This window comes from Cebus imitator, unplaced genomic scaffold, assembly GCF_001604975.1.
Source record: "Cebus imitator isolate Cc_AM_T3 unplaced genomic scaffold, Cebus_imitator-1.0 Scaffold523, whole genome shotgun sequence".
NCBI classification, from domain to species: domain Eukaryota; kingdom Metazoa; phylum Chordata; class Mammalia; order Primates; family Cebidae; genus Cebus; species Cebus imitator.
This window is the reverse complement of record NW_016107838.1, coordinates 1,013,003-1,023,215: the sequence shown is the minus strand read 5'-3', so window position 1 is coordinate 1,023,215 and position 10,213 is coordinate 1,013,003. Positions and strand designations below refer to the sequence as shown.

The 10,213-nt window shown below is 50.3% G+C and overlaps 1 protein-coding gene across 2 annotated transcripts in view; it reads left to right on the top strand.

Moving 5' to 3' along the window:
* XKR5 (XK related 5) overlaps positions 1 to 7,984 on the top strand; it is a 22,879-nt gene extending 14,895 nt beyond the window's left edge. For both annotated transcript variants that reach the window (XM_017514381.2, XM_037733417.1), the window contains exons 6-7: positions 1,227 to 1,338; positions 4,165 to 7,984. In XM_017514381.2, the coding sequence (XP_017369870.1) occupies positions 1,227 to 1,338; positions 4,165 to 5,300 (1,248 nt within the window). In that variant the 3' untranslated portion in view covers positions 5,301 to 7,984. The remainder of the gene's footprint in view (positions 1 to 1,226; positions 1,339 to 4,164) is intronic.
* The last annotated feature ends 2,229 nt before the right edge of the window (positions 7,985 to 10,213 follow it).

Genomic DNA, 10,213 nt, shown 5'->3' with positions numbered 1-10,213 from the left:
AAACTCCGTCTCAAAAAAAAAAAAAAAAAAAAGAGAGAGAGAGAGAGAAGCGGGGACTGGATCCAGAGTGAAGGTGCGACTGTTTAGAGGTGCATGGGGGAGAAATGGGAAGGTACAACCTCTGGGTGAAGGAGGTCACCCCAACATTGGTGCAGAGGAGAGATTTCAGAGAGAGAATGAAGATAGGAGGCATGGGGCCAGAACCACAAAAATGGTGCGAAAGACAGAAGGCAGGTGATGGAGTTGGGACAAACAGAAGAATCTGAACCACCAGAACCAGGCCACGGAGGAGTGCGGAGAGAAAGATGCCTTCTGTACCGGCCACTGGCCAAGGCATTTGGTACAGAAATCCTGCCCAGGACATTTGTATGACAAAGCAGTTCCTCATCATCTTTTTTATTTCTCTTTTTATTTGAATTTTTGAGAGTGAAAACGAAGCCAATGAATAACCCTGGCAAATCTTTTGAACTTTTAGAAAATCAGCATATAATTTGTTGTTTTAAAATAAATAACATACACAGTATTTAAATATATCTTCTCTGAATTATGTCGAGCTCATTTACTTATTTTAATGGAGACATATATTTTTATATTTTATATTTAAAAATCGGAAAGGAAAGTTAATAAGATTGGCATACCAGGCGCCGTCTGGACGATCTGCCGTTTTGATCAGCTGTGGCCGCAGGGCCGGGCCCCTTTGTCAGCCCGCGAGCTCCCATCTCCGCCTGCCACCTGGTGGCCGCAAGGCAAATTCACCTGGTGGCTGCAAAGAAAAAAAAAAAAAATCCGAAGTAAATAGAAAGTCTGTGACCTTAGCTTCCTGGAATTCAGTGGCATCATGAGCTGCCTTTAATTATACCATTAATGCGTGCCTGCAGTTAGCATGAGGATGGAGAAATATGCAAAGTAGAAATAAAAGTCTCCTCTCAACCCAGACTGACTCTAAAGACAGCCCCCAGCCGTTTGAGGAATGCCCTTATATACTTCCTGGGCTTTTATGATTCTGCAGACATTTTAATGAACCACCCTGAGAACAGGGAGGCTCTCTCTTTGCCAGAGAAGGTCTTAGTGGGACATAGCTCTGCTCCTGGGTAGGCCCAGCAGCCTGGGGTTCCCAGTGGGCACCCAGGATGGAGGGGAGGGGGAGCGGCTGCACTCACAGGGTGGGGCGTCCCCTGGGTGAGGTGCACCTGGCGAGGTGTGGGGCTCTCCCCTGGGTCCTGCAGGTCATGCTGTTGGAGAACATCATCCTGTTGCTGTTGGCCACGGACTTTCTCCAGGGGACGTCGTGGACCAGCCTGCAGACCACAGCGGGGGTCCTGTCTGGATTTCTGATTGGTGAGACCCATTGTCGCTTCCTTATCTGCATCCCCTCCCTCAACCTATTTTTTTTTGCAGTGGGCTCAAAGGGCCGGAAACTGAGTTCAGACGTGGTTCACTGGAGACCAGGGAACCAGGCTCACTGTGCTGTGGGTGGCAGAGCCATTCCCGTCAGAGCATGAGACACTGAGCTCAGCCTCATCTGCCTTGCTCAACTGTTCTTGGAACCTCACACAAAACTGGGGCTGTCCCCCTCGACCCCAAAGCCCCCATCCTCCCCGGAGCTCCTGCAGGGTTAAGGACGTGACTTCCCTCTCCCCTCCCACCTCGGGGAGCTCCTTGAATCCTCCTGACATGGCACCCCTGCAGCCCATAGGCAAGCACCCTGGGAGGTTGGTGCCCTCGCAGTGGAAGAGAGGAAGGTGAGGCACAGAGGAGGTCGAGTCCCCAGAAGATCCAATGGCTTGTGACAGATAGAGCTGAGACTCAAGCCCGGCTCCAATGCAGGCCTCACCTCAGGCCTGGCAGCTCTCATCAGCCATATTTTATGAATGCATGGCCCCAAGGCTGTGCTGTGCCCATGGTGATGACCTCGCTTCCCAGATTGGCATGAGCCCTGCGGGGATTCCACCCCGCTCTTGAAAGGTGCAGGCACCAGCCTAATCTCCCAGCACAGCGGGCTCACTGCTACCTCTGCCTCCTGGGTTCAAGTAATTCCCCTGCCTCGGCCTCCCAAATAGCTGGGACTACAGGCTCATGCCACCATGCCCAGCTAATTTTTTGTATTTTTGGTAGCGATGAGGTTTCATCATGCTAGCCAGGATGGTCTTGATCTCCTGACCTAGTGATCCGCCTGCCTCAGCCTCCCAAAGTGCTGGGATTACAGGCGTGAGCCACCGTGCTCAGCCCGGCTCCTGGTTTTTACGGCTAAGTCACATTCCATGGTTTGGACGGACCACAGCTTGTTTCACCATCCGTTTGTCCTTTTTAAAATAATCATTTCAATAGCAGATCACTGATTTCTAAGCTGCATATGTGGATAAATGGCCTCTGGGAAACTGAGGACATCGGGCTGCCCAGGTGAGAAGCACCACTCTCACCACACTGCACGGTGGTCTGGGTGTTCCTGGCACATTTCAAGCAATCCTTCCTTCAGGGAGGGGCCATGTGATAGTGGAATGAAGGGGCCTTGCCAGCCAGGAAGTCTAACAACTAATCCAGATTTTCCAGTTCAGAGGAGGTATAGCTGAGTCCCAGAAACACAGTGTGGTGGGAGGGAAAAATGTACCCTCATGTCCTTTCTGGATTTTAACACTAATTCAGAAAAGATGTCCCACACCACTCCGAAAACCTGTCACACTCCTGGGAGTGAACACCTGGTTTCCCTCCAGTTTCACTCCAGTGAGAAGGCATTTTCACAGCCGAATGCTGGCTCACGGCACAGCAGGAGGGCAGTGAGCAGGAAACCCAGAGCCACGGGCAGCACCGAGCACCCAGGTGGTCGCCAGCTTGCAGCCAGGTCTGCCCGTCCTCCTCTGGCCTCTGATGGAGCTGTCAAACCCCTGGCTCCCAGGTGACCCTTGGGAATCCTCAGTGGGAAGATCCAACATGAATTATAGTGCAAAGAGCACAAGCTGGAATCCAGACTCCTCCCCTTTTCCTTCTATCCTGTGACCAACATTCATTGAGTACTAACTGCATGCCAGCCTGGCGATGCCACCAGGAACCCCCAAATGACATGGCTTCTGGAAAGCCTGTGTTCGCTGAATAAGGGTTCCCATGACTTCTGTGACCAGGGCCCTTTGTTCATCTTTCCTGGCCTTGGGTGGCTCCTTGTAAAAGAAGGGTGACAATACATCCCTCACCAGGCAGTTCTGAGAATTCCAAACAGTGCAAAAATTGTCTGAGTAGGGCCTACAGCAGAGGTGGCACTGAACACGGGAATTCCATCTCCCTTTCCCAGGCTTGAGCCTGGCCACTAACCAGGTGCTTGACCTGGGCCTCCCAGTCCCCCAAGACACAAGCGAGGGTTAAGGGGTGGGGGGTGTCCTTCAGGGGGTGTCTTTCCAGCTCCATCGCACTGTGATCTCCTGGCCCTCTCGGGTGTTACTTCAGGTTTCGTGCTGTTTATAATGAGCACCCTGAAACCAGGCACTTGCTCCAGTACAACAGGAAACTGGAAATAACGTGGGAGGCTTACTGGAATGCTCTGGTAAAGAAATTATTGCAGCAGTCAACACTTCTGATCAAAATGAATTAAACTGACAACAATGTGATTAAGATGTTTATGTACAAAGGAAGTGTTGTTGTTGTTCATGGAAATTCCTTGAAATGGGGTTTTGGATGAATCTGATTAACCTCTGTTTATGTCTTACTTGTTTCTGAGGCTATTTCTTACTCCCTCCCTTCCCCCAGCTTTGTAACGCATCGGCCACTGTATTGACGGTTGAATTTGGAGCATGTGATCCAGTTACTCCAAAGTAGAATGCATATTTCTACCAAATGTGTACCTGTGTGTACACACACACAAGCACGAATGCACACTCATGCACACTCACTTGCATGAATGCACACTAACACACACATGGAGATTACTCAATAGGAGCTACCTTCCAGACAAAAGCATAGGATTTAAGCCTTGTTATTCGTGTTTAAGTTTAGAAACATTTACAGCTTAGAGAAGCTGGAACCTACTTAAATTTCCCAAAAAATATCCAGTTCTGAGGCTCCAACAAGAGTCCTATTTTGGATCCCAGATTATCTTGCTCTACACAAAACGGCAAACCACAGGGAGGATGCAGACTTCAAAGAACATAACCTTAAGGTCTTTTTGTTCCTTTACAGGCAGTGTCTCACTGGTAATTTATTACAGCCTGCTGCATCCAAAAGCCACAGACATCTGGCAGGGCTGCATAAGAAAGTCCTGCGGCATTGCAGGAGGTGATAAAACTGAGACAGGAGCTTCTCCTCGGGCCGTGGCTCTAGCTGGGAAGAGAACAGAGAGCTCAGGCTCATGCCAAGGGGCAAGTTATGAGCTAGCTATTTTGGGGAAGCCCCCCACCCCTGAGCATCTCCCCCCAGAGGCAGGGCTGGGGACCCAGGTTGCTGTGGAGGACTCCTTCCTCAATCATCACCACTGGCTGTGGGTAAAACTTGCCTTGAAAACAGGAAATATGTCTAAGATCAATGCTGCCTTTGGAGATGACAGTCCTGTCTATTGTCTACCTGCGTGGGGGCTGAGTCAGCAGGGCGACCTGCAGAGGAAGGCCCTGTCTCCCCAGCAAGAGCTCCCATCCTCCTCCCATGACCCCTCAACCTTAGAGAAAGGCTCCCTGTTTGAAGGTGTCTCTAAAGCAGAGGCCGACCCATTGGAAGCCTCACGTTACGTATCTTTTGCCAGCGATCAGCAGGACGAAGCGCCTACCCAGAACCCAGCAGCCACACAGGAGGAGGGCACCCCAAAGGAAGGAGCTGGTGCTGTTTCTGGGACACAGGGGAAGGGGATGGGTGGGCAGCCAAGAGGAGGGGAAGGACAGCAGAGCTCCACATTGTACTTCAGCGCCACTGCAGAAGCGGCCACATCCTCACAAGAAGGCAGCCCAGCTACTCTGCAGACACTGCACTCTGGAAGGAGATTGGGAAAGAGCAGCCCTCCCCAGCCTGCCTCGCCCCAGCCAGTGGCCAAGCCCTTCCCGGTCACCATGGCCGACATTAGCCCCATCCTAGGCACAGGCCCACGCAGAGGCTTCTGCGCCCATTCAGGCTTCCCTGGAAGAGCCCTCGGTATCTCAGAGCTGGAGGAGCAGCAGGAGCCTACAGGGGACCTAAGTCAGCATGCAGCTGTTGGTGCATGGATGTCGTTGCCACAGCTGAGGACGGCCCATGAGCCCTGCCTCACATCTACCCCTAAGTCTGAGTCTATCCAAACGGATGACAGCTGCAGGGAAAAGGTGACACACGAGCTGAGTTTTTTCATCTGACCACAGTCATGGGGGGATAAGACAACAGGCTGATGAATCAAGCTGGAATTTGGTGCAGTGGGAGGAGATATCCCACTTCTGCTGACACCCATGTCCTTGGGCACATCGCTGTCCCCTCTGAATCTCTATCTGCATCCCTGAAAAATGAGGAAACAGGGCTGGATGATATCTGAAACCCGCTGTAAACATCACAGACCCCACACATGCATCGGAGAGACTCTAACATGCTGTGGAGGAGGAGAGAGAGATTCCAGTCAAAACTGCCTGCTGCCTTTTATCAACTATAGGTTCCCCTATTTTACTTTTTTGCTGTGGCTTCTAGGAAACACAAAGGTAAAACCTAGATTCCTGTTTTATGCGGAGTTCTTGTTACAATTAGTCTTGCCTCACACTTAGTGGTTATTAATCTCGTTTTAATACATTCTAACTGTGTTATGTTATGAAATCTCATGGTAAGATAATGTGAATGCTTTCTAGGAGGAGATAAGGACTGTGTGCCTGCAGTAAGTAACATAACTGGAAGTGCACATGCCATTCTAAGATTCCCATATATTTTGGTTAGGGACAATATTAGATCCCTTAAAAAGGAAGAGTAGAATCACTTAGCTCAGCCTCACTCACGCTAAGGGCGTGTGCGACATTTTCTGCGACACGCTCTCAGACCATCAGCATCCTGCTGGCCAGCCGCGTGCATGATACTTTTCTGTGACATGTGCAACTCCTCTTGTTGCAGGCTGGCTGGCCAGCAGTTCTCTTCCAGCTCCCACTGCTGCTGTTACACCCCATCTCCTTTACCTCCAGGCTTTGTTCCCGCCCTCCATTCGATGTGAGACACCACCTGTGGTTTCAGCCCATCCAGCAAGAAGGGAGCAAACGTCCATTCCTCTTGCATGCTGCTTCTCTCTGATTCCTCCACTTTAAAGCGTTCTTTGTGGCTAGGTATTTCCATCATTTCTTTAAGCTTCCCTTTGTAGCCGATTAAGGAAGTCCAATCATAAACCATCAAAGAGAAAGGCACACAGAGGGCTGGATGCTATTTTGGGGATGGGTGGTTTTGTTTTGTTTTGTTTTGTTTGTTTGTTGAGACAGGGCCTCACTCTGTCACCCAGGCTGGAGTGCAGTGGCACAAGCATGGCTCACTGCAGCCTCAACCTCCAGGGCTTAAGCAATCCTCTTGCCTCAGCCTCTTGAGTAGCTGGGACTACAGGCAGGTGGGCATCATGCCTGGCTACTTTTTTGTATTTTTTTTTTTTTTTTTTGTAGAGTCGGGTTCTTGCCATGTTGCCCAGGCTGGTCTCCAACTCCTGACTAAGCTCAAGCAATGTGCCCACCTCAGCCTCCCAAAGTGCTGGGATTATAGAAGTGAGTGACCATTCCCACCCAGGATGGGTAGTTTTTACCCTCTGCAGACACTCTGGATTAGAGGGACAATATTAGAGCCCTAAAAAAGAAGAGTAGAATAACTTAGCTCAGCCTGACAAGTACTAAGGTCATGTGCAGACGCTTTCTGCAGTAAGCTCCCAGACCATCAGCGTCCTCCTGGACAGCCACATAAACCAATCAGGGATAGCAGACAAGTGGCTACAAACCTTTGCTACAACATAAAGATAACAAGAGTTTGGGTCAGACGTAGGCGCGCACACCCATACCCCGAACACTTTGAGAAGCTGAGGTGAAAAGATCACTTGAGGCTAGAAGTTCAACACCAGCCTGGGCAATGTAGTGAGACCCCTATCGCTACTAAAAATACAAAAATTAGCATGGTGTGGTGGCACACACCTGTAATCCCAGCTTCTCGAGAGAATCACTTGAACCAGGAGGTGGAGGTTGCGGTGAGCTGAGATGGCACCACTGCACTCCAGCCCAGGCGACAGAGCAAGACTCTGTCTCAAAAAAAAAAAGGGGGGGGGGGTAGTTTGTTAACAGAACAAAACCATTCCTGGTTATATTCACTGTGCTATTCTAGCATCTCCGTCCCTTCTCCACGCAGTCTCTCGCCCAGCCATGTGAGAGCATGGTCCTCCTCCGTGAATCCTCACTGGCCCTCCCCATTTGTCCTCCAAGCCTCCACTTCAAGCGTCACCTCTTGGCATCTTCCTGGGCCCTCCTCAACCTGCCCTCTGCCCCTGGGCTGTACTCCACTGCCTTTTGCCCTGTGGTGACCTCTTTCTAAACGTGAAGCCCTGCTTCCCTGAAGGCTAATTAAGGGTTGCAGTCCTCACTCTGGGCTAACTTTAAGGCCCAACAGAGTGTCCAGCAAAAGGAGGCATTGGGGCATTCAACAGGATGAATCAACTAAAGAGCCGGGCTGTACACCTAAATTTCAGCTTGAGTGCGTATCCTGATTCAACAGCATTTGTCTTATGGGGGGAAAGTAAGGGTGGGATATGGGGAATTTGCTCCATTCTTTTCAAAATTCCTAGCCCTTGAATAGCCTGGAAAGCTGGAAGTCCTCTTCATTCATTCATTCGTTTAAGGAATACTAGTTGAATGTGACAGGCACCAAGAATACATAAATCAAGGCATGCACTTGCTGTTCAAGGCCCCAGGGACCAACATGGGCTTCTCAAATGGCCTCTTCACTTCATGCCTCCAAAAAGCATATTGCCTGGTGGTCAAAAGGATCAGAAAATATATGTTATATTTATTAGAGAAGACTAATAAATGGACACTTAATTCAAAAATGCTTGCTGAGCACCTACCGAATGCCAGTCATTGGGATCATAGAGCTCCAGAGAAGAGCTGAGCCAGGCGCCCGTGGTGTCAGTGGGAGAAGCAGGTGCTCCGAGATGGCTGTAGGAACCCTCAGCAGGCTGGCTTAACAAGAAGGACGTGATTGTCATCTTCAGGGACCCAGCACTGTTCTGGACAGGAGAGATTCTATTTTCTTCCTGTAGTTTCTTATGAGCCATGAAGAAACTCCTTAGGGTTCCAGACAGGATCTTTAAGACAGAGTTACCCAAAGGTGGACAAGGGTGTCCCTGGGGATGAGTGCATAAAGTCAGAACAGCCCCTTAGTGAAATGACTGGGAAGGAACCTCGAAGACTAGAAGACGCAGCTGAAAGTGACTTTCCAGGCCCTGACCTGGGCTTTAATGGCTGGGCATGGGCAGTGAGGAGGAGGTACAGTAGGTGGAGACTTTCAGGTCTGTTCCAGGATATTTTCCATTATTATTATTATTATTTTCCGATGGAGTTTTGCTCTTGTCGCCCAGGATGGAGTGCAGTGGCGGGATCTGGGCTCACTAAAACTTCTACCTCCTGGGTTCAAGTGATTCTCCTGCCTTAGCCTCCTGAGTAGCTGGGATGACAGGCACCCACCACCCTACCTGGCTAATTATTTATTTATTTATTTTAGTAGAGATGGCATTTCACCATGTTGGCCAGGCTGGTCTCGAACTCCTGACTTCAGGTGATCCACCCTCCCCAGCCTCCCAATGTGCTGGGATTACAGATGCGAGCCACTGTGCCCAGCCCATTTTCTATTCTTAAGAAAGGAGGAAGCAGAGTTTGAAAAACAGTACACTGAGAGAGACCTGAAGATGAACACGTCGGCTCCCTGCCCTCATGGAGCCTCTACGGGTCAGGTTTTACAGTTATCCAAAATAACCAGCCTTGGGTATGCATGACGCTTCACCCCAGGAGATCTCATGCCTCTGCCCATGGGAGGACCTCAGTGGGGACACAAGGGCCTTCTCCTTGCCACCTGCTCTCAGGACTGAATGCTCACTGCTGTCTTGGGGAGAAGGGACTGGGTGGTGCATTGGACCTCACTAGCCCCCATCTGGATCTTTGTGGCTGGGCCCCTGTCATATGACTATGACACCTGGAGACAGCTGTGCTCATGCCCTTCAGACGGAGACTACCAGGAGCCCCCTATAACTGAATCAGTTGGGTTTATGACTCTTCTCAGCAAAGAAGCATGCATGCCATGGGAGACCGTGGGGCCCCTCAGTCTCCAGAGGCTGAGGTGGGCAGATTGCTTGAGTTTAGTCAGGAGTTGGAGACCAGCCTGGGCAACATGGCAAGAACCCTACTCTACAAAAAAAAATACAAAAACGTAGCCAGTCATGGTGTCCACCTGCCTGTAGTCCCAGCTACTCAAGAGGCTGAGGCAAGAGGATTGCTTAAGCCCAGGAGGTTGAGGCTGCAGTGAGCCATGCTTGTGCCACTGCACTCCAGCCTGGGTGACAGAGTGAGGCCCTGTCTCAACAAACAAACAAAACAAAACAAAACAAAACCACCCATCCCCAAAATAGCATCCAGCCGTCTGTGTGCCTTTCTCTTTGATGGTTTATGATTGGACTTCCTTAATCGGCTACAAAGGGAAGCTTAAAGAAATGATGGAAATACCTAGCCACAAAGAATGCTTTAAAGTGGAGGAATCAGAGAGAAGGAGCATGCAAGAGGAATGGATGTTTGCTCCCTTCTTGCTGGACGGGCTGAAACCACAGATGGTGTCTCACATCGAATGGAGGGCGGGAACAAAGCTTGGAGATAAAGGAGATTGGAAAGGACTTAGAGGATTTGGGCTTTGCTGGGTGAATCTGCGAGGGGCAGGGAAGCAGGACCCACTCGGGGCGGGGGCAATGCTGTGACTGGGTATTGCAGTCAGTTGCATCTGTAAGGAGAGACTAAAGCAAGTATAAAGCTGCCGTGGGTAGAGCAGCGGCCATCACCCATTTAGCGGGAAAGGGGCAGCTTTGGTCTTGCTGTGTCACGGTCTCCCCTGGCTGCATCTGAGGCTGGTGTCCTGTGAGAGGTTTTATAGCCAACAGGAGAACACCAGGGCCAGCCTGTAAGCATCAGACCAGGTACCAGAGGTCAGGGACTGCTCTTTTCTTTGTCAGAATACTGGTGGCTTTGCAGACGTTTCTTAGGCTAAATATTATCTATTGGATCACAACCAAAAC